We start from the raw sequence: 24,909 nt of genomic DNA, 5'->3' as shown, positions 1-24,909 counted from the left end.
CACACACACACTCACACTGAATACTGGAGTAATGGCTGCAGAAAAATCAGCTTTGCCACCACATGAATAAATGATATTATATATAGTATATTGTACTTTCTTCTGCACTGGAAGCTCCTGTCGTCAAGTCAAATTCCTTGTGTGTGTAAACATACTTGGTAATAAAGCTCTTCTGATTCTGATTCTGATTCTGAAAATAAAAAAAAGAATTGTTTTAAATTGTAATTATCACAGTATTACTGTTTTTATTGCATTTTTGATCAAATAAATGCAGCCATCATGAGCGCAAGACTTTATTTTAGTGAGGAAGCACTAAAAGCAGCTTGAAAATATTTTGGTTCTAGTAATTTCTTTCTTTTTTTTAAATTTCATAAGCAATCTAAGGCCTGTTTTCAGGTTTGATGTCCAGTCTTTCACGTGCTAAAGGAATCACTGGTGAGCTCTAAGGGTTTACAGCACTTAAATTGTTCAAACATTGCCATCATTTGGGAAAAACAGCATGTACATGCAGATGAGATCAGATGAATTAGACATCTGTGATCTACACCACATTGGTTCGCAAGGGTATGATTCAGTTGTGGGAGTGTTTTGGCAGCAGGTGTTAAAGCGATGATCACATTGTATGTTTTGATTTATGGCAGCGGGTGTTTGTCATTACATGGATATCAGTCGTGTCACATTGTCAGGATGTCTGTTTGCTGACTGCTGGTCTGTTTCTGACTGACTTACACAAACATATACAGTACATTCATTTCCTGCAGACACACCATGTGAAGTTTGTACAGTCCTTCCGTTCACTTTTTTTTTCTCTTTCCTCTTGGTTTAATCTCATTCCATGTCCTTGAAAGCTCAGACTATAACTCACAGAGCAGCAGCCAGAACTATTGATCTTTTTTAACATTAAGCACATATGTTTAGATAAAAGATATAGAGAAATCATTAATGTTGACTATTAATGAACAGCTTGAACAAAGAAAAACCCCTTCCCAATGCTGGTCATTTAACATGTTCATTACACATTTTTCAAGGGACTCTTGGCATTTCTGAAACATTACCTGCCCTTTATTTAGTCCAATAAACAGTCCATGTTTTGCTACTTGAATCATCCAAAAATGATCCGCTTTTTCTGCCCACCATGAAACATGAGCCATGATGTCATGCTTGTATTACAGTCTATTATTTTTTTTTATTTTATACAGGCTACTGTATTTTGTTTAAATTAAGTTATTTTATTTCGTTTTTTTTTTTTTTTTAACAATAGGCCACTCACGTCTCCTTATCTATATTTTTTACTGAAACGACATTCAACATTTGTATTTTATTTTTTTTATACAGGCTATTTTATTTTATTATTTTAAGCAAAAAGCCACTCGAGTCTCCATATCTATATTTTTTTTTACTGAGATGACATTAACCATTTTTATTTTATTTTATTTTATTTTATTTTATTTTATTTTATACAGGCTATTTTATTTTATTGTATTATTTTAAGCAAAAAGCCACTCACGTCTCCTTATCTATATTTTTTTACTGAGACGACATTAACCATTTTTATTTTATTTTATTTTGTCTACTGTATTTTATTTTATCTTATTATTTTAAGCAAAAAGCCACTCAAGTATTTTTATCTATATATTTTTTTACTGAAACTACATTGACTATTTTATTTTATTTTATTTTATTTTACTTTATTATTTTATTTTAAGCAATTGGCCAATCAAGACGCTCTTTGTAATGTTCTATGCCTTAAGGCAATTATGTACAACACCGTTAATGCATCAACCATTGACTGATCAAATGTCCACATCTGTGAAGTAATGTGAACACACACACACACACACAAACACACACACACACACACACACACACACACACACTCAAAGACACACACACACACACACACACATACAGACACACACTCACACAAACACACACTCACTCGCTCACAGACACACACTCACACACAAACACAAACACACACTCACACACACACACACACACACACTCACTCAAAGCCCCCAGCTGCCTGTGCTTGTAAATCTTAATAAGGTAAGACCTCTCAAACAATGTTAAATATAATATGCTAGTTTTCCATTCTGGCAAAAAGTAGTACCATGAAATCATAGTGTTCAGGCCAAACCCGGTAAGGGGTGTTCTAGGCACGACATGAAACTGTGGTAAAATCACTGTAAATGCATTAGAGTAGATTATTGCTTTCATGAAACAATAGCAAGTGGAAACACAAAGCAGCTGACTTAGGTTTTGGAACAGAGCTGCAGTGTTTATGGATGCACGTTATTGACTTTGGGCCAGTGTGAGCCCTGAGTGAGTGTGTGTTTGAGAGGAGATCTGTTCCAAAACCTACTGAGCTGCCCAGTTGTACACTGCCTACATATGGCGCTTTTCCACTGCCTGGTACGACTCGGCTCGGCACGGCTCAGTACGGTACGTCACGGCACGGCACAGCTCGGTTTGTGTTTCCACTGCAGTTCAGTACCGCTTTAGAGTGGGCGGGATTATTCACATGTCGTTATAGTTGCGCCGCCTCTACCACCACGACTCCTAAAAAAAAAAGTTTTCATTCCGCGTTGCCCCATCAAGCTCTCGCTGGTCTGCTCCTCTGCTATCAACGAGAGGAACATCTGTTCTTCTGCAATGGACAACAAAACTTTTTGGTTGTTAAAAAAAGGTGCGCTCGTTCAAAACGGTTGCGTTCGATCCTTCGCTGGCTGTGCTGATTTAAATCTAGCGGTTCTTTTGTGTTTGTGTCGCAAGTTCAGTGACGCAGGTTGTGACTATTCTCTCCGGCCAATCCGTGATCAGCAGAGTTTACACGTCACGTTTTGGTAACGGTACGGTTCACTTGGAACCCCAACCGAGGTGGTACTAAAAAAAGTACCAGGTACTGTACCCAGTGGAAAACCCCCAAAAAGCGAGCCGTACTGTGCCGTACCATGCAGTGGAAAAGCGCCATTAGACTGCTGCCTTTTAAGACCTCATCATGACGGTAGGAACCTCATAAGTCACCGATTTAAAAGGCTCTATATAGGCAGCTGCTTCCTACAATCTACATCAGGAAGTTGTACAATTGATTTTGTTAGAATTTAGCCTTTGCATGTTGCAAAGATAACATCACACATTTTTTTATTATTATTTATTTCTTAAACATGTTTGATTTATACCTTTTTACAGCAGAGCCCGAGATCTGCCCATATTCATTTAATCAAATTTTTTAAAAGTCAATTTTAATTATATTGGCTTGTAACAGTATTTATTGTAATAAATTAATTATAATAAAAAAATGTAGTTTGATATTTTATTATTATAATATATTAGCAATAATAATAATAATATTGATGTTGATATTATAATATTTTTTATAAAATGTTTTATATTATATTAAATATTGTACCAACATGTTTGGTATTGACTGAATCCTAATCTAATTGTAAAAAGTCCATTTTTCATTATATTGAATTTTTCCTTTTGAAGGAATTATAATCTAATATTAAACAATTATTTTTTTAATTATATTGAAACTTACTACTTTGTTATTGAATGAATTGTAAACTATTTTAAAAAAAAATTTGGAGGCCTTTATTTATTAATACATTGTTTTTTTTCTTAAAATTAAATGTTTTAATGATATCATTTTTTTGTTCTTATTAATATTGAATTAATATAAGTTATTTATAATTACATTTCTCTTTCTCTATCTGCCATCTTGGTATGTTTAAAAAAAATATATAAAAAAATTCCACCACCACAGTGCACTGTGGGATTACATTTTCTGTAAAAGATACATGCTGCTGCAGAATTTGGCCAAAAGAAGGCATCTTTCTGTTAGAACAATCTTTGTGTCATTGGAATGATGCCTTTAAATGCTGCCTTTGTAGGCATCTCACTGGGTTTTGGAGCAGAGCCAGGGCGTTAGTGAAGGATAACAAGCCTGTCCGACAGAAAAAGCCCCAGTGATGTCACTCTGGTAGACACCAGACACACAGCTGGGTGAGGATAAATTCACGCCCACCTCACTAGGAGTGTTGTACATCCAACGAGAAGGAAAGAGTCATGTCATCTTCAGCAGCACAGCTCAATCAGAGTTAAAACAGGAGGTGGAGAAAGAGGAGAGAACTTTCTGATGCAAAACTACTCCCACAACTCGCTAGTGTTGAGTTGCTGGAGCTCGAGAGCAAGAAAAAACTCAGACTTTTCAAAACTTTGTTTCTTCTTGGACATTTATAGAGCTGTGCACTAAGGCAGGTAGGAACGTCTTCTTGTGCCTCTTTTTGTGCTTTGAAAAATATCTAAAGCACTTTAGCTTGTGTGCTATTCTTATGGGTGATGATTAGGGATGAACGCGATCTGGGTGTGATATCACCCGTGTCTGCAAACAGGTGATAAAAAGCACGCCGAAATAGAAGACGATTGCTTTTTCAAGAAAGAGGCGTGTCTGATTCCACATCGAGATGGCAGATTCTAATGACAGCGACAGCTCCTCTGATGTCAGTAGATTAAGTCATGAGGTGTTTTTAAGGTGCAAATAAAACATGAGATCTGGTCGGCTCATCTGAGGTGAACATTCTCATGTCACGGATGAAGTTTTAACCTGCTGAGATGTTTATACGAGGTGCCGCTCTCCTCCGTGGTGCGGGGTGGGTGCTATTTTTGAGTACTAGAACGCTGGGAGATGTTTGAAACAGCTGAGGGATTGTTAGGGGAAACTCTGGAGGGGAAGAAAAAGGGAAGAATGGGGGAGAAAAGCTCATTTTTTCCACACTATGCTGTAAAAGGAAAATTCTGGCCCTAGGCCTGGTCTCACAGAGGAGAAACAAACATAGTCATCTCAGTTTTGACATTAGGTCATATCATTAGAAAACATCTGAATTCACTCCTGCAAAGTTTGGTTTATGCAGAATTAGGGATGTCAAAAAGCAAGTAATGACCAGGGTAGGGTTGCACCAGCCATTCGTAAGTTCTTACTTAAATTAGAATGTTAAGTCCACACTAGAGGCTTAGTAATTACTAGCTAGTTTGTAACTAAATCTATACATTATTTGGTTGCACCAGTTGTTCGTAAGGCAGGACGTAGCAAGTAGATCGTAAACTCTCCGTAAAGTAATGCGTAGTCGCATAATATGACGTTTACCCTAAATCATCCAATAGAAACCTTCAAATACGCAAGCAGAACTTGTTTCAATGCTATGAATTTTAATTTATCCTTCATTCTAACTTCTTTTGCCTTGCGTATACTAACGGTAAAAATATAAACGAGTTTCCATGTAAGCTATTTTTACATTTAAATAACATTCAGAAACTGTAATTGAAATAAATAAGCATCAATAAATACTGAAAGAAAAAAAAACATAAGAAATGCCATTTATTTATTATTTCATCTGACATGCGCAACACGGACCAAAGCGCACAGAGGTGCGCTGTAGATGGGGTGTTGAAGACGCGCTAAAAAAGAAACAAAGTACGTTTATTCACACATTGTTCTCTCTCTTAATATGTACATGAGTGTAAATGTCAGCAGCATCATATATGCCTAAAGGATTGAAGGTTGTCGGGTAAAAGAAGAGCATAGCACATCTGCTATTTTATTCCAACTGTTAGTCCTGACCAGACGCTTCCATAAATATTTAGTTAATACGTAGAGTTACACTTCAACTACGTGTAATGGTGCAACGAAAAAATATTTAGTAGTGTAAGTTGTAACTTAGTGCCCATTTACATCAAGACTAGGCTAAGTTGTAACTTACAACTTAAAACAGGTGAGCTGCATTTATTTGACAAAAATACAGTAAAAACAGTAATATTGTAAATACAAATCACAGTTTTCTATGTGAATATACTTTAAAATGGAATTTATTCCTGTGATGCAATGCTGAATTTGAGCAGCCATTACTCCAGTCGTCAGTGTCACAGAAATCGTTCTAATATGCTGAATAATATGCTGAACTTGGTAGTGTTTCTTCTGGTCAATGCACCAATTTATATTTGATGTGCAACAACGGACATCAAGGTTGGCAGCATTTGACAGACATCAGCTTGTGTACTCTCGTGTTTAACCTCCAGTCTAAGCAGTAGGTCACATGTGACACTGGGTCAAAGGTGATCACTGAATTTGTTGCAAGTCTCTTGAGGTAACCCGGGATGTCTATTTTTAAGGATCTTGAGGGAGCTGTTAGTCTCAAATCGCCCACAGTATGTCCGCAGACCATATGATGCTCACTGGTCGATGATTGAAAAGCATTGGATGTCATAGTTTAGCAGGTTAGTAGCATCGTATTTTGGAAAATATTTTTGAGGTGCATAGTAGCAAGTTAACTAGATATTCACTGTGCATTGCACTTGGTTTTCTGTTATGTCTGTGAAATAATGCAGATTTTTTTTAAATAGAAAATAAGATGAACATTTTTAAACTTGGGAATTCGTTGAAGTATCAGCATTACATTTTCTTTGTAAGAACCTCTTACTGAACACTTTGTGTTCAAGGCTTGAAATGTGAAATTAAACTAAAATGTTAACCCAGTTACTTTTCTGAAGAAGTTTCTATATCTCATTCTATATTAAAATTAATTTATTTTATTTGAGATGGTGCAGTACAATTTATTAATACTTAAGCACCTTATTTACTTATTTACAAAAATATACTTTTAAAGGCACTTTTAGCAAACTGGAAAAAGCATTTCATAGAATGACCCATCTGTAAATACTACCTTTTAGAGGACAGAAATTCTGATTACGAAATATATGCAGATTACCACTGGCCAGTCATCGGCCAATACGTCTGCAGCATTATATGAATTAGTTTTTTTTTTTCCCCCGCTGTATTTATTGTGGTACCACCTATTTCAGATAAAACAACTCCAACTGGCACTTAAAAATAAAACAAACACATCTGAACAAGCTAATCAATGTCTTCTGGATTACTAGATAGTCACAGGCAGGTGAGTTTGATCAAGGTTTAAGCTAAACACTGTAAGAAAGTGGACCTTGAGGGCCAGAGTTGAGAACCCCTGCTTTATCTCACAAGTCCAACTGTTCATGACTAGGGAGCCATAGTCTCCCGTCTTCAGCTATTAGTGCTATAGAGTGTCAAAAAACAGCACAGAAGAGCCCAGAGCATTGTGCCCACTTTTCCCAACTGTATTATCAGATTTGCTGCTCGACAGATCCTGCATTAAGACACCATGGGAAACTCAGCGTGAGTGTTTCAGGCTGGCTCTATCTGAATGAATGACATTTTGTCACAGTCTGTGGTTTTGAGGCAGTCACATTCTCCCAAGCACACTGAACAGAACACGGCTAATTTTTTCTGGGATTGCAATGCATTTTTGATATCAAAAGGCCATTGCTGAGTGAACTGTCAGACAGTGGCTTAGTGGTTTTGGAAAGCCAGAAAACAGTTACAGTCTGTTATTAAAAAGCATGACCACAGGGAAACAAGACACTGATTGTTCAGTGCCAAAGATACACTGACACACAGCCACCCTAAAATAGGTGTGTTATGTGTTTGTGTAAGTGTCCGAACGTGTGTGTTAATGTGTGAGTATAGGAAATTACACTACAATTCCAAGGAGACAGGAAATGCCTCCAATCTTGTATGTGATGATTTTTCCACTGGTGAGTCACTGGCTTGGACTGGGAGTGTGGTGCCTCTCATGAGAGGCGCAAACTGACTCATTTGCGCGAGGTAGAGCTGCTGTTCGTTGCATGTGTGAGTACACGTGCATGTTTCAGGGAGAGAATCCGCCTGACTTTCAAACAGTTTGAAAAACTCTCCATAAGTGTTTGCGTGCTTAAAAACAATCAGAAGGGTCTATGTAGTCCATTATAGGGGTTAGCATAATTTTCTCCAATAAATAATTATTTTTGTTGCCATTAAAGAGATAAAAAAGTAATCATTTACTCACCTTCATGTTGTTCCAAACCTGTATGATATTTTGTGTTTTTGTTCATACAATGGAAGTAAATGGGGTCCAAAACATCATTTTGGGTGGAGTATCCCTTTAAATTAAACCCTTTAAACGAAAAAGTTTAGTTGTCTTCATGCTTTATATGGGACTTGATGGGGAGAGTAAATGTTCAAATTTTAAGTGTTTTTAAACTATAATAGTGTTTAATATCCTGATATGTTGGGATTTAGAATAGATTCTGTCATATTTTGTTACTATTGCAGCGAAGAGTGTAGCTTTTGCTTGATTGGATACATTAATAATGTGCTCAGTTACGGTAGCATGGCCTAGGGCCTAATGATATAATTGAGCGATGTGACATAACTGTGAACAACGTGAAGTTGCTTATTGCTTTTATGTGTATATATGAAATAGCTAAATGTATTAACACATTCCATTTTTTTTTTTTTCTTCTACAGACGCTATTCACACACAAGGTCCATTGGACGGTAGTCTCTATGCTAAGGTTAGGAAGAAAGAGTCTCTCGACGGAGGGGTCACAACCAATGGTCTCCCAGCCGCTGTCGATCACACTTTACCTGCTGTAGACCACACTCTACCACCAGTCGACCACGCCTTGTCTGTAAGCAGTGACTCGGGCAACTCCACCACTTCCATCAAAACTGACCGCACAGATGAAGCCAGACATCAGCCGGCCTTCGTGAGTCAGCCGTCCTCCCAGCCCCTCAGCCCAGAGGAAAAACAGGAGCTGGACCAGTTGCTCAGTGGTTTGCAAGCGCCAATGCATCGCACAGGTTACCAAAGCAGCTCTGGCAGCGGAATCCTACACCTCGTCCCTGCCCAGGTTCATGTCAACGGACACAACAACATAGACCGTGAGACGGATATCCTTGATGATGACCTGCCCAACAGCCAGGAAGGGAACAGTGTGGACAGTCTTGGAACCCTCTCGTCTTTTGAGGGCAGAGCCACTCCAGCAGATCTATACTACCAGTCAGAGACGGTTATTAATGGACAAGATGCACCCTACTTGGAGAAGGGTGTCCACGAGCCCAACGTCCATAGCTCATCATCTTTCCAAGAGCACTTAGGATCCTCTAGTGGCTACGCCAACCAGAATGGCAACATCTACCGATCTCAATCATTAGGGGCAACTCCAACCACGGAGCAGAAGTACATGCCCAAAGCTCCCACACGCACGACCAGCAGTAGGGATGCAGTGCAGAGGGGACTGAATGTGTGGCAACAGTATGGTGTTCCTGAGGTCCCAGTCACAGATGGGGTCACCTTCAACCCTGTGCTACAATCCCACAGCCTTCCGGAGTTTCCTCACATGACATCTCAGAAAGAAATTGAGCAGTCCATCGAAGCCCTCAACATGCTGATGTTGGACCTTGACCCAGCACTTTCTCAAGTCCCCCAGTCCCATAGTGCCCCATCTGGAGAAGGTGGAGTGGTCACCACCCAACCATCTTTCTCTCAAGCCCAAGCACGACCATCCTACCAAGCAGATGCAGCCATTCATGACAGAGGTGGGGTCTCTTCAGGGGGATACCCTTTGACCTTTCAACAGGTAGCTGCAGAGCCTCCACAACCCTCCATGAACCAACAGAGACCAGCCATATCCCAACATGCTGCATTCCCGTTTGAGACAGAAGGTCAGGCTCCTATGTACCAGTCCACAGTGCCTTCCTCCACCTTTGGAGTTCTCCAGTTGAAACCCCTGAACATTTACCCTTCAAGCACCACGTCCCAATCCCCTGAGCCCCAGGAGAGCCAGCATAGCTATTCTGCCTCCTCATCCCCTTTGCCTAAAGAGTCTGAACTGGAAGATGCCAACTACAAATTGGATGGTCTTGTAGCTCACCGTGTAGCTGGTAAGATCACCTCTTTCATAATTCTCAGTTTACTTGCTCAAAGGCACAATAGTAATGGTACATTAGTCAATCCTTGGGTGACAACCAGCCAAGACATTTAACCTTTAGGCTACATTACTCCTGCATATTTTTATGTATACAGAATGCGAATTGAAACAAGCTATCAAGGGAAATGTAGTAAAGGAAAACATCTCCATGCTTGTCTTGAGTGCTTGAGTTAAGCTTGTCTAGAGAGCTTGCCTTTTACACTCAAGGCGGTGCCTTTTTTGGTGGAGTTTCTTTGTTGGCGTTGACATGAGCACTGTGAGATCACAAAGAAAGCTTTGTCCAAAGTGCTTCTGGCTTAAGCCTCAATATCAGACCACATTTCTTTTTTGTGCCAAGCCAAAACCGAACATTTGTACATTACATCTGGAGAAGTGCCCAAACAACTGAGGGCTGTTTTACGGCAGTGAACTTTTTTCTGTGAACATTATCTGTTCAGCTTGTTAGTTTAGAAAGATTTCCCTGGAAGCCTAGGTCTTCTTCTTGTCAATGTTTTTAGAATAATGGCAGCACGTAAGAGTTGTTTGTTGACCCAGTCTTGTTTTGTTGCAGGCTAAATTCACCATGACTTGATTAGTTTTTTCCAATGTTGAGTTTCAATTACAGATGTTATTACTAAGTCTATCACATACTGCTGATGGATCTTAGAACCCAAAATGTCATAAACACTATATATATAGACTTCCATATAATGCTTGCTATGTATCTGCCAAAAACATAAATGTAAAACATACTGTTACTTGAATTAGGGCTCATGCATTGGCTCTGGGCTCACTTTTGCCCCCTAGTGGTTGTACAGTACAGGTTTTACAGTTAATGTGCCTTCTTTATCTTTTATCTTACAAAATTAATGTTTAAAAAGCATCAAACAGGTAATGAAGGTTGCAAACTGATAGGAAGAGCTGATGAGCCAGAAGAGCTGTGTTAGCTAAACCAACCACATCTTAAGAACCTCAGGAAACCAATGTTAAACCTGAGAGGAAACAACTTAGATAAGGCTCTCATGGACAAACCTAGTCAGCTATGTTTTGTTTTATTGCAGACCAATGCTTAGTAGTGTTGTTGACTCAGCATAGATAAGTGTTCCTGTAATGAGAAGGACAGCATGAGGAGGAAGCTGCTGTCTTTCTTTGTAACCCTCCCCTTGAGTCCTTGCTCTTGACACAAGCTCTTGCAACACTGATTGAAGAGCTCTCTGTATCTAGTTCTGGGATTTGCTTATCAGACCCGTCACTATCTAGAATTAGGGGAACACTTTGTCTACATTTAACATCCACAGCATTCTGCCACAGATAGTGTGTGTTTATCTTTCCACCTGAAGTTAAGGCAAATACATGCTATATGTTAGGACTGGGAAATTGATCGAAAATTTACAACATATTTTTTTAATCTATATCACCCAGCCTTACCATATGACCCATCTTCGAAGATTTTGCCATTATCAGTATGCTGGCAAGTGCTAATGTTTTCTCTCCCCCCCTTTCTCAATTCTCATGTTTATCCTGTCTGTGGAACACCCATCTCATCATTACCTCCGCCTTCCCTTCCTCCTCTTCACCTTCTTCCTTTACGTCCTGCCACGGTCCATCATTCCTCCTCCTCTTCCTTCTCCTCCCGATGGTATGCAGAGTACACTGCTCGTATCCGAGGCATAAGTGGCAAGCGGAATGCTCCTGAGCTCGGCCACCGCCGCTGCTCTTTCTCCTTCAGTGGTTGGTCTCTCTGATGCTCTGTGCCACCCGCTGACATTAACTCATAACACCTGTGCATGTTGTGTGGTTGTGTGCTATTTCTCTGTTCTCTCTCACTTTCGCCCCCTATCTTTCCCTGCTTGAAGGCGTTGAAGCCGATGCCCCGTGTGAATGTACTGTAATGGTAATTAGGAAGAAAAAAATTATCCATTTCCTATTTCTTTCACTATTTCCTCCGTTTTTATTTCTCTCCTTTATCTCACTAATTTAACATTCTTCCTTATCCACTAACCTGTGCTGGAATTTCACCTTGTTTGGGTGAAATAACAGTTAACAAGAGTATTACTTCAGTTTGCTCCTTTGTGCTGGGTGACCTCTACAAACAAATTGCATTTGTATTATGTGACGAGTTAAAGTTACACAGTTGCAGGACAACGGCCAGTCTGTCTGGATCAACTGAGCCCATGTCACAAGATCCAGTCTACCAGACCTGGGGAACAATACCAAGACGAGCAGACACTGGCTTCATTCAAGGACTCTCCTTTACTTCTGTTTTAGCATTTAGATGAAGGACAAAGGGTAATAAATCCTCCCTGAGTCTGGAGACCATTATACAATCCTTATCTGCCACAGGGGAGTAAACGTCTCGTACACCGACTGTCTTCAGTCCCGTTCGAGGGCCCATTCAGGCCGTGTTCAGTAGCCACGTACCAGGGTGAATGTTTGTCTTGGACCTCTCCTGAGTCTGATCCAATCCAATACAGATAGAACAATGGCATAAACGAGACTATGGAGAGAGAAAGAGCAATATGTCCTGCTCTTTTAGAATAGATATCTTATTCACCTCATGCTAGATTCTTGAAGTTTAGAAAGGAGAAAGCTATGCCAGAAAAAGAATAAACTTTTCTCTCATGTGTCTTAACTCACAATATATTTGTAATGATTTTGCTGGTGATATAAAATGGAGCAGCATTGTAAAAGCTTAGATGATTTTAATCTGCCAATTAAGACTCTTAGAGAGTAATTAGAGTAATTTTGCAATCCTTTGTGTCTTGTGACAATGAAACCATTAAGACATACATTTCAGTAGAGTTGCTAAATTAAATTTTAGTAGCAAAAAAAATGATTACAGCTGGTAAGTTTAAATCATTTACATTAATAATTTCAAACTTCATAAAGATAATTTGATTCAATGAATCAGAGCAGTGTTGTTTATAAACCTTTGTAGTATTCATTAATATTTTTATTTTAAATGTAACTTTTATTTTCAGTTTTGTTTTTAATTTGACTAATTGCTTTTAGTTTTAGTAATTTTAGTACTTCAACTTAAAATTATTAAAAAAATCAACATAAGTTTACATTTTCCATCTTTTTTTAATTTCAGCTTTATTTGAATGAACAAAAACCCATTTTAGTAGTTTTATTTTTAGATAAAAATGACAACATTGTAGGTCAGTCAGTTTACATCTCTGTAATCACTCAGAAAGCACTCATGCAATTCCCTGCATAGCAATTTTTTTTTTATTAAAATATTTTAGTGGAACTTTTTGTATGAAAATATTGCTGTTTATATGGTTGCATATTAATGAATATAATTAAATATCATTTTTCCTTTTCTTCATTTAGTGAATTAGAGTGTAAAAACTGATGCTTTATTTTAACTAGCATTTTAGTGTATTTTACGTCTTGCATTAAGCATTTTGAATCTAATCTGTTTGTTTTGAATCTGTTTGTTTGGTTCAAATGATGGTTTCTCTGATTGAATCACCTCAGTTAGAGCAGCTTGAATCTATTAGGACAGTGTAATCACTAAGGTAACAGCACAGTTTGTCATGCACAGCTGTAGATCTGGCACACTACATCTGTTTTGCATGTTTCCTCTCCCGACCTTGTCTGAAGCGACACTGGGGGATATAGACCATATGATATCCCAGTACATCCAAGCGCTGGATTCATCGCTTCCCAGACCAGTCAGTTTTGGAATTCGAATGTTTGACATTGTCGTAGAAACCGCATGAGTCTAATCCAGGAATGTGAATAGATTGCAGATGGAGTGTGAGAGCCCTTTTGAAGAACCTCCCTTTGTGACATCACTACCCTATTGTTCTGAACCGCTCGTTTTGTGGGCAGCACTCCAGAAGTGGTTTAAATGCACCCTGGATGTCCGGCTAACGTCACGTTTAAGAGCAAGGGTGGCCACTTGTTCAGAAGTGGAAGTGGTCAATCTCTCTTAAGTTGTTTCCCAGCGCACGTGAGGTTCTGATGGTCTGAGCTGTGGTCTGACCGCACGTATCAATCGTAGGCTGCGCTCAGGGAGCTAGTAAATATTTTGCTCAGCCTGTTGCCCGGTTTCCATGATATTCCACTCACTCCCACCAGAATGTATTAATGCTTTGCTCGCTCTCAAACTGCGTCCAGTTGAATGAGCTTTAAACTGTGTGTGGCTGTACATGCTTTCACAGAACCTGTAAAAGCTCTTTTCCTTATCTGTAAGTTGGCAGTGATAGCACATACCATAATACATTGCAGACTGTTACCCTGCACACATTTAAAGTCTCTAATTCTATGGGAAAGTCTTTCTGCTTAGAAAAGTAGTAGCATGTATTTCCGGAATCATTCATGTTAATATCATTTCATGTTATTTATTTCTACTGCTATTTTTGACTCCCTATTAGATAAATTAGATAAAAATACACAAATGTTGGGTAAAACCAATTAGATTTTAATAAGATCGAACTATTATGGTTATGATTTTCCGTCACTGAATAGATAAATGAATCAATTATAATAGTGATTTTTGTGAACTTTATTGAGGTGCATTCCATCTGCTTTCAGTTACCAAACTCCTTAATTATCCATTTCTGTTCTCTGTTTTTCCCCTCCCTGCTAGAGAAGACTTACACAAATCCAGTTTTATTTACACCGTAGAGACTGTTGGTATCAAACAGAAAATGATGAAATAGGCTTTGGAGTCGCTTTGAGGCTGTTCCAGAGCTTTATCCTGAAGTACACATTACCCTTTAAATCCATGGAGTTTCTCTAATATTCCAGCTTTTTGTAATCTAGGCTGTTTGAATGAGAACATTGTTTGTAGTTCCAACAGGCTTTTATGTGGTGCGAATTGGACGTCAGTGCAGCTTTTGACAGAGAGTTCATTCTTAAGAGCTCATTGGCAGTTTTCCATGGATTTCTTCAAGGAATATTTTGACATTTGGATACTTTTTGTTTTCAAGTATGATAAATGTTCTTCTGCAGGCCCTGAAAGTTATGTATTAGGGATGACGTCATATATTTTTTTTTTCTTGGCAGGAGTTCAGTCTGGTGAAATGTCACCAGATGAGGCTTTGGTTCCTGGACGGTGTCGGACCCTCAGTGAAGGCCTTTCCCAAGACGAGAGCCCAACACGAGGAAGCTCGGTCCGCTCCCCCATCCGCTGCATCTCACCCGAGCTGGCCAATACCATTGCTATGAACCCTGGGGGGCGGCCCAAGGAGGTAGACCGCATGGACACACTCACATTACTCCTAGTATTAATCTCAGAAATCAGTGTGGATGTATATGTGTTCATGCATTTGAATATGTGTCCACCTGTCCTTCTTTCTCCAGAGACACATGCACAGCTACAGGGAAGCGTTTGAGGAAATGGATGGGGGTCCCGTCAGCCCCCCTCCGATTGTTGGTGGTGAGGCCCTACCCCAATCCCCTGCCTTCCCTGTCACGCCACAAACCCCTTACTTCAACCTAAGTAAGTTCCCCCACTGGAGGAGGAGGGTGCCACAGAGCTCTAGAATAACTTCCTCTCTGTCAACACTTTAAAAGGGTCACAGCGATCGCTGATTGTTGGTTCTGTTAATTTTCATGTTATCTAGAAGTGTTTAGCATAGCAAGAAACTACAATGAAGTTCAGCTGTCAGCCGTTTGGATATTATTGGTATAGTTTTTAGAGTAAAGCTCTAAAAACTATAGAAACATAGCAAGAAGCAACAATGAAGTCAAACTGTCAGTCGTTTGGATGCTATTGGTATAATGGAGTTTTTAGAGGAGAGCTCTGTTTCAAAACCTAGTGAACTGCCTACATAGGCAACATCATAGGTGTGTTTCTAACACAAATGCTATTCCAGAACATAGACAGCATGATTATTACCTTCTTTAAGCCATATTCTAAGGCAGCATTGCTTATACCCTTCACAGAGAAAATGCATTGCAAAAAACTGTGAATACCACCATCTAAGATGGTGGAGAATGCGGGCAGTTATTGATTACAAATATAATTTGCTAAAAGTATTGGTAAAAACAGCTTTGGGTTATCCAGTATTTATTTTGTTTGTTATTCTAATTGAAATGTTTTACCATTAGCTTAGCAACATGCTAACACAAATCTCAAATGAAATCAATTGTGAGTCATATTTCATGTGTATGACGCCACTGCGCATTTAGAGTGTTCCAGATTGCACACTTATGAGGTTACAGATCAGTTAAGATGCAGCCTTAGGAGGCAGCTGCCTATGTAGGTGATAGACAGCAAGAAAGCTCAATAGGTTTTGGAACAGCCATTGTGTTTCATAATTAGCATGTCAGAATAGTGGTGTTTTTTTTTTCTTCTTTCTGTAAAAGAATCTTTAGGGCTAACATTACATTAACACACTATCTATAAGCCAACGTGAGGTCTGGCTACACTTAAATCCAACCTTACCTCGGGGTGTTTGCAATAGCCTGTAGATATCATTAACAGATGCTGTAGTTCATTCATATGTTCTCAACGTTAAAGATGTGTGGCCTCCGTTTGAGTGATAACACACACTTTGTGTTGGCTCATAGACATGCATAAGTGCTCAGATCAGAAAGACCCCACTCTCACTTGCTCCACAGCAATTCCCAACGTCTGTGGGTCTGAGAAATGTTTTTTGTCAGCAGTTTTTCTGCTGCATGTTAGCCTCCACAGTCATCGTATCTCAATGCAAGAACAAGCACATTTGCGCCTCAGGTTTCATGTGCAGATGAATTTCTCCTGTACAGGTTTTTATAACCTATTGCTTCATCTTCCCCTCCAGCATATTGTCCCTGCAGGTTTAATATAAAGCTTCTTGTAAAAGTCTGTAGCCTATTTACAAGGTTAGACGCACACAATGTTAAGCAGCTCTGTTTTCCTTGGACTTCCACGACATTTCTTTTTACCAGACACCTAATTCGAAAGCGATTCAAGTCATTCTCTTGAGCTGGCATCGTACCCTGAGGCCACTTCACGTTCAAAGCTCTTCAGACTAGATCTGCTACCACGAGCACCTAGATGTGACTTCAGAGAACAAAACAGAGCTTCAGCCTACAATAGCACAAAACATAATCAATCAAGTCCTGTCCTTTTGTGTTATATTACCACAGGATACTTAGTGAACATTAGGGCTGGGAGGTATATTGAATATTCATGATATATTAGCAGTTGTTTTGCTGGTGATATAATGTGCTGTTTATTCATACAGTAAGTTCCTAATGACAGTTTCTTTAGAATAGTTTTGTAATCCCTCTTTTTTTTTTTTTTGTAGCTCTTACCCCCGGTTTCACAGACAAGACTTAAGCCTAGTCCCTGACTAAAATGTAAGCCTGAGCTGTTTCAACTGAAATAAACTTGCACTGATTGATCTTGAAATATGTCAGTGCCCTTGTTTTGTCTCAAGATGCACACCAGTAATGTTTTTTCTAAGGCATGTTTATAAAAATTACTTTAAAATCCTAATTGAACTATGGCCTAGTCATGGCTTAAGCTAAGCCCCGTCTGTGAAACCGGACCATAATATGAGAACACTCGATAGACTTGGTAAGTTGATTAATTTCCCGTGATTCAGTTCAATCTGCTTAAAAAGAATCAAATCAAAACTCATTCATTGATTCTTTTGCATTATTTTGCATTATGTTTTTGGTCAAAATATGTAGGGTAAATGTTGTTTATAATAAAATGAATGTAATTAAAACTTTAATAACAAAAAAAAAGTTACATCTGTTATAGGAAGTTTGATTAATTGATGTGAATCAGTTCAAATTTCAGAAAATGTACAATAATTCAATTAGTAAATTCATAATTAATTAATTCAGTTGATTTAATTCAGCAATTTGTTTGTGTATTCACTTGATGTTAGCATTTTTTTTTTAAGTATTAAAATGTTTTAGTAAAAATACTTTTAGGTAAATGTTGCTGTTATATTGGTGCGTATAAATGAACATGCTTCAATATCATTTCATTTAATGTAAAACAGTGGAAAGAATGTCTTGATTATTTTTAATTAGAGTTTTACTGTATTTAACTTTTTGAATGAAATATTTGAATGTACTTGATTATTGTAATTGATCATTGACTTGATGATTGTAATTATAATTTCTGTGCAAATTCATAAATATTGAGATATATTAAACATCATCAAATGGTTGGAGAAAAAAAACATATATATATATACATAGTTAATGGTTTGTTAATCACGAGAATTTAACCTTAGAATAAAGTGTGATCAGTTATGTTATATATTAGATTGTTATTGTTTATTTATTATTTTATATTTTCAGTTTTCGTTTACTTTAGTAGTTTTATTATGTGGTTTTCTATATATATATATATATGTATATATATATATATAATATTTTTATTTTTATTTTTTAAGCTATATATCACCCAGCCCTAGCTGATGACATGATCTGTAAAAATTTTGATGGTTCTGTTGGATTCCTGGGGAGCAGGTGACCCGTAGGGGCTCTTTTTCTGTTTGGAAGTGGACAGACACTCACATGCTCCAGTAGACACTTTCTAGTAGCACGTCACTGTGGCTCCCTCCTCCTGCAGAGAACGGGAGGCTGGAAAGCTTCTCTATACAACCCCCTCCCCTTCTCCTTGTGTCCAATGCTGAGGCACTTATTCTACCAAACAAAGAACTGATTTGGATTCTTTGGTAAGTGGAGGATGCATGTGTGTCAGCAATGATATCGACTTGGCCCTGTCAAAATGCAAGCATATGCTCGGCCTTTCCCAGAATGCACGTGGAGAGCAGCCCTGAAGAACACCATGATCTGATCTGACTGAAATAGTCATTCCTAAATTTCTAAGGTGTAACAGATCCAAAACAGTGTGATTCGATTGCTCAAATCACAATCGGAGGACCACCCACTCACCTGTCAATCAACTATTGTGGTAAAGCAAGGTTTTTAGTGAACATCCAGGAATAACTGTCTGATAGAAGTAAAGAAAAAAAAAATATTTTATACGCATTATGCTCTGACACATTTCGGGGTGCAATTATGCAACAATGTATGCATCATTTGTGCAATTTAGAGACATTTTCTAAACTCAAAACCCTCGCTGTCTTCAAGCGTGCTGCTTTCCACAGCTCTGCGTCCACATCACCATTTATTTTCCCCATTTGTGTGTTCGCACCAGTCTTGTTTTTCTCGGCACTACTGTTTATGTGTTGTTTTTGAGTCACTCGTCCAGTTGTTCGTAGCATTCGTTGTGTAGTGAGGTCTTGAATGTTTTCAATGTGACGTTTTCGAGATCTGTTCAGCTGAGGTGTATGCTGTCTGCATGATCTGTCTTGTTTTCGTTCTTTTGACTGGGCACCGTTACAGCGAGTGTTAATCACATCGTTAACTCTTTTAAAGAGGCGCTTGCACGGCCTTGCCACAGAGCATGAGACATTAGCTCATTCCCCATCCATGTCACATACTGAAATAGCCACCTCAGTCTGCTGTCTTTAAAAGCTCAGTGTTTATCACAGTAGTCTCTCAAAGGCTCTTGATCTGGAAGTCAGTCTCTTTGATAAGATTGTCAAATGCTGATGCCTTGAAGATGAAAGTGGTAAACGCTGATCTGTATTATAAGGGCTAAGGACCAAAGACATACTTTGTGCAAGTACGCAAACGCAGATGTGAATGCTTGACCAATGCATTGCAAGTGCACCATCATACTGAACATAATTTCAGTTCTCAAGGGAGTGATAGAGTTACCTTCAAATGTCTGTGCCATTAAACCAGATGTGTGTTTGGCTTGCTAAAAACATATCAAGACAGCTATATACAGTAGCACCCCTTACAGCATTACATAATGCATTATGAATAATTTAGTACAGTTAATTAAGCTACCAGTGATTTGTTAAAAATATTGACATTTAATCATGCACTCTGTCTCATTACAGCATATTCAAATAATTTTTTATATGCTAATTCCATGGGTGGATTTTTTTAATTCAACTGGCAAATGGATAAAGAAAAGCAATTTGTAGAAATTTAAATGCTTTGTTTCAATTTAAATGTTTTATTGTTCAATTTAAAATGATTTATCAGTTTATTTGAAATATTTTTGATTATATAAATACATTTTTTTCATTCAGTTTAATTGACAATTTTAAGTGATTTTTTTTTTTTAATTAAAATATTGATTTGATACCTTTTATTTATTTATTTTTTAGTGACTCTCCTAGTCCTCCATAATTAAAAAGTGGGATGCGTTCTTATATTCAAAACCGTTGATGGAGCTTAACAAAAATATTTCTGTTATTTTTTTAATTGATCGACAACCCTATTCTGATTGCAGCAATATGTGAAATCAAGCTTGCCAAGCTACAAGCATTTGCCTTGATGTACTTGCTTTAAGTATGTTTTAAGTTGATAACACTCTGAATAAAACATTTCTTTCTGTGCTCTGTGTCGCTTTAGGTCGATCTCCTCCTGGACTGGCTAAAACACCACTGTCCTTCCTGGGCTTGAAGCCCCACAACCCTGCTGAGATACTGCTCAACCAGACAGGCTCAGGTGAGGTTTTACACACATATACAGTGTAATGCACATGCAGACACGCGTGGTCTTTTGGCTTTGGTCTGAGCCGCTCCATGCCGTGCTCCATAAAGGGAGCTCAAATACATATTGTGGGCCATATATCAAAATAACCTTTCATTTCTCCCTCTCAAGTGTTTCCCCTTCTCCTTTTCTACTCTCTTGAGCCGTGAGCTCATACGTATCTTTAAATGGATTGGTGTTTTCTTTTCATATGTGGTTATATTGGGATCATTTTACTGTGGTCTTTTAATGTGTGTGTGTATCTGTGGAAGAGAGTGAAAGGTTTTGTTTCAAAACCTAGTGAGCTGCCTACATAGGTGGCATTTAAAGGGATCATTGATACAAAAGGTCACATTATTATTGTACTTTCTAAAATTCCCCTTTGGCCAAATTCTAAAGCCTTCTAAAGTGCATTTATTTGATTAAAAATACTGTAAAAACAGTAATATTGTAAACTATTTTACTCTAGTCTTCAGTGTCACATGATTCTTCAGAAATCAATCTAATATGCTTAGAATGCTGTGCAATAAACATTTATTATTATCAATGTTGAAAGCAGTTGTGCTTATTTTTTTTATTTATTTATTGTTTTTGTGGAAACAATTTGTAACATTAGAAATGTCTTTACTGTCACTTTTTCAATAGTAGCGTATTCCTAATACATTTCCAGTGGAAAATATCAGTTCAAGAAAGCTCAGTTTAGTTTAATATACTGTAATTAAAAATGGACTACTTTACTCAATATTAAAGACTGTTATTTTTATGCTTATTAGAGTGTCATGTTGTTATCTCAGCACCATGCTAGAACAAACTCAATTAAAATATATCCAGAGTTGCCAAATCAGTCACTTATGAGGATGTTGTCTTAGTAAGTAGCTCCTTACCTCCCTCGACGCGAGCTCTGTCCGCTCGATAGCATGTCAGCTGATCGAGATGAATAGCGCAGTCCGGAACGCTGTTGTTGAGCCATGTTTCCGTGAACACAAAAACACAACAGTCTCTTACAGTCCTCTGAGTTGAGCGTAGTAGTCGGATGTAGTCCAGTTTATTGTCCAAAGAGCGTACGTTAGCCAGTACGATGGTGGGGATAGCTGGCTTGTGTGGGTTAGCCGCTAGCCTAGCCCGGATACCTCCGCGCTTACCCCTCTTCTGCTTCCTCTCACGCCGCTTGTGGCGCCTCCGCTGTGGGCGAGATGCAGTAGTGGGGGTCGGTGATGGTGTGGGTCTCCGGAGCAGACCGAGATCCCGCAGCTCTTCGGCGTGCGCAGAGTTTAACTCTAAAAATGTGGTTCTGCCGACATCGAGCAGAAACTCACGACTGTATGCGCGCTTCGAGACAGATAGACGCGACGAATACGTACAAAAACACTGCGACTCACAAGACAAAAAACACGAAAACACCTTTCTATCGGGAGAGAGAGAAGCCGCAGCGTGTGAACGCGCCGCCATGTTTGTCATGTTTTGCCGCCTATATAGGCAGTAGACAAGACAGCTTACTAGTTTTTGGAACAGAGCCCTTTTTAAGTTGATTTATTACACTCTCTTTGTCCCAAGGAAAAAATAAAATGTTTGATGGTATGATGATTTTTAAGCTTGATATTAGCAAGCTCAGCAAAAATATAGCCAAAAAATAATTTATTAAATTGTTTCTGTTAATGCAGTTTTACAATGTCTCCAGGGGTGAAGTCATGAAAACAAGTCCACATTTCTTTTCCTTTATCATTTCTTATTTCTTTCCTTTGATTTCTGGGGTAATATATGACCTAGTCGTGTCTCGGCAGGTTCGGTGAGATTCACCGTAAACTGTATTTTTTGTAGAGTCGGAGGTAACAGGATCCTATGAGGAGTTGCGGAGACTCTTTAGTTTGGAACAAGTTCTCATGCAGGGCTGATTTTAGCGTCGCTCCTCAGGGAATTAATTTGAGGCCTGCCAAAACACAAGAGCCATACATACGAAATAAATGAACTTTTCCACGACATTCTAATTTCTTGAGATGCACCTGTACACACACTAAGATTATTACGAGATGATGTGTCACAGGGGCCTCTTTGTCTTACTATAGTTATCTTAAATGATGTCATGTGCTTATTTGAAGATAAGGGATGTAACTTTGGATTTTTTAATCTGCACTGGGGCCTGCTGGTATTTCGAGCAGCAAAAATGCAAATGAAGATTGCATTGTGTTTTCTTTGGTTGTGTTTCACTTTTTTTGTTCTCTTAAAAGTAATAATTTACACAAATGTGCAAATGCTCTCTTTGTTTTTGCACCCTCGTGTCATTATGATTAATTTTTACTAGTGTAAAATACAAAAGGAGACAAAATGCAGGTCGTATGGACCACTTTTACATTTTTTTTAGGGGGGGGGGGATTTTTGTCCTCTTTAATGAATAACCTTCCACTTTGCTTGTATGGAAAACAAACAGAGGTTGTGTTTTTGTGATTATGGAAGAAATTAATGTGGGCTTAGAATGTAAAAAAGCTGTTATCGTTCGTAATTTTTTCATGCTTAGCAATTATCCCTTCTTCTCCCCATCTCTTTGAACTTCTTCTATTTCTGTCTTATAATTTTGTTCTTCTGCTGTCTGGAAAACAGAGAGTGAGGATGAGGAAGGTAAGAATGCATAAGATTTAAGTCTAGTATTACATCCAAACCACCTCACCTTCTGGCCGATTTTTGTCATCTTACACATCACGGTCGTCTCCATTCTTCATTACAACTCATTTTATCCTATTCACCTGACCTTAATGAAGTTTTTTCACAGTTCAGGGTCAGATGTCACCTCTCGGCCTTACAAAGTATTTATATATAATCTTAGTTTGGACTTTTTGTTTGACTCGTCTAAACTCTTGCACTCACAGGTATTTCTCTCTTTGTTTCTTTGCCAGAGCCTCGTAGCTATGTGGAGTCTGTGGCCAAAGCAGCTGCAAGTGGGCAGCCAGCGTCGCCTGTGTCTCCAACATATGACAGTGACAGCTTAGCTCGTCCTGCTGGGCCGTCCCATGCCTACAATGCTCCTCTTTCCTCCAGCAGCCCCATTCAGAGCCCAGATGCAGTGTAAGTGGCTGCTAGCCTCATGTTTCATACAGTGTTATTTGAGTATATATATATATATATATATATATACACACAGTTCTATTATAGAATAGTAATATATTATTATATATTTTAAATTAGCTTTTATTTTTATATTTTCAGTTTAATTTTAGTTAACATTTTTGTAATTGTGTTATCTTTGTTATTTTTATTTTTTTTAATTCATTTTTTATTTTATTTTTGAAAGCAATTTTTAATAGATTTACACACTGATTTCTTACTGGAATATCCAGATTTTGAGTAGCACCATACATTTGGTCCTTATTGCAGCTTAATTTGGTGAAGATCAGCCCATTTGTGTTTACTTTATTAACATGTAAAATTATCAACCATTTTGTTTGGTTTTTATAAAGCATTTTTACAATACTTGAGTGTCATAGAAAAAAATGATAAATAATAAAATAAATCATAACCAACTAATGATTTAATGAATGAATGAATGAATGATATACATGCAAATGTTTTCATTATCCTCATATAGCTACATGTAATTAAATGCAGCCTCTCTTAATGTGAGAGAAAGTTAGCATTTTGTATGCGTATGTGAGATCAAATCTTTTTGTTTACACAATAAATGCATCTGAATGCAGAATGCAATCTAGCTAAAAAGTATCCGTGTACTGTCTGTTTACAAATGCATTTTAATATCAGTCTTAATTAGCTTAAATCATTATCATAATCATTCTCATTTTCTTGTTTTGCGCTCTTTCAGTGAAAGCACATTGACCGATAGCGGGGTGGGGTTGAATTCTCTGTCCCAGGCTGCTGTCGACTCCGTCCTTCACTCCCAGCCCTCCGAAAGCACATACCAAACACCCACACCCTCTTACTCCACCTCTAGCAGCATGTTGGGTGGCTACATCACCCCTGATATCAGCCCCTCTCTACCAGAGGCCGTGCAAAATAATGTCACGGCCATCCAGCCACTCGCCGGAAGCCTTGGCACAAGATACCAAGCCGTCCTGCCTGACCTGACGTCCGCTCCTGGCCTCCAGCACAGACTACCTAATCAGGACGGCCCTGTTCTGGGCCGACAGCCGAACCCGGCCAATGGTCATCTGCCTGGAATGGCCGGTAGTCCCCTGCAAGGAAGACACGCAATGGTGTCCCAGGGAACGCAGAGCAGTCCGATGCTGTTCAGACAGTATCCCATCACCCATGGGACTCAGAGCAGTCCGATTCTCAGCAGGCAACCTATGGGACAAGCAGTCCAGAGCAGCCCAGTGCTCAACCGACAGGCGTCCCCGAATCAACCAATCATTCTGCCTAACCAAAGCAGCCCGGTTTTGAGTAGACAGCCATCTGTTACCCAACCCAACCAGGGTAGCCCTGTCCTGAGCAGGCAATCCTCACTTACACATCCCAGCCATGGCAGCCCCGTTCCGGGACGCCACCCGTCCCTAACGCAGGGTAGCCCCAGTCTGGACAGGCACCCAATGTACAGCGGCTACACCACTCCGGAAGAGC

General features: G+C 38.8%; 1 protein-coding gene across 4 annotated transcripts in view; it reads left to right on the top strand.

The window, feature by feature from the left end:
* Window positions 1–24,909, top strand: part of LOC107656527 (tensin-1) — a 69,814-nt gene that overhangs the window by 28,622 nt on the left and 16,283 nt on the right. For 2 of the 4 annotated variants that reach the window (XM_016444409.1, XM_016444407.1), the window contains exons 12-18: window positions 8,381–9,799; window positions 14,845–15,029; window positions 15,142–15,280; window positions 20,227–20,322; window positions 22,942–22,959; window positions 23,235–23,403; window positions 24,155–24,907. In XM_016444409.1, the coding sequence (XP_016299895.1) occupies window positions 8,381–9,799; window positions 14,845–15,029; window positions 15,142–15,280; window positions 20,227–20,322; window positions 22,942–22,959; window positions 23,235–23,403; window positions 24,155–24,907 (2,779 nt within the window). The remainder of the gene's footprint in view (window positions 1–8,380; window positions 9,800–14,844; window positions 15,030–15,141; window positions 15,281–20,226; window positions 20,323–22,941; window positions 22,960–23,234; window positions 23,404–24,154; window positions 24,908–24,909) is intronic. The other 2 variants (XM_016444408.1, XM_016444406.1) reach the window with 2 other exon arrangements.

Source organism: Sinocyclocheilus anshuiensis, unplaced genomic scaffold, assembly GCF_001515605.1.
Source record: "Sinocyclocheilus anshuiensis isolate Anshui unplaced genomic scaffold, SAMN03320099.WGS_v1.1 scaffold1473, whole genome shotgun sequence".
NCBI lineage: Eukaryota > Metazoa > Chordata > Actinopteri > Cypriniformes > Cyprinidae > Sinocyclocheilus > Sinocyclocheilus anshuiensis.
The sequence above is the reverse complement of the archived record's forward strand: the minus strand, read 5'-3'. Positions and strand labels throughout refer to the sequence as shown.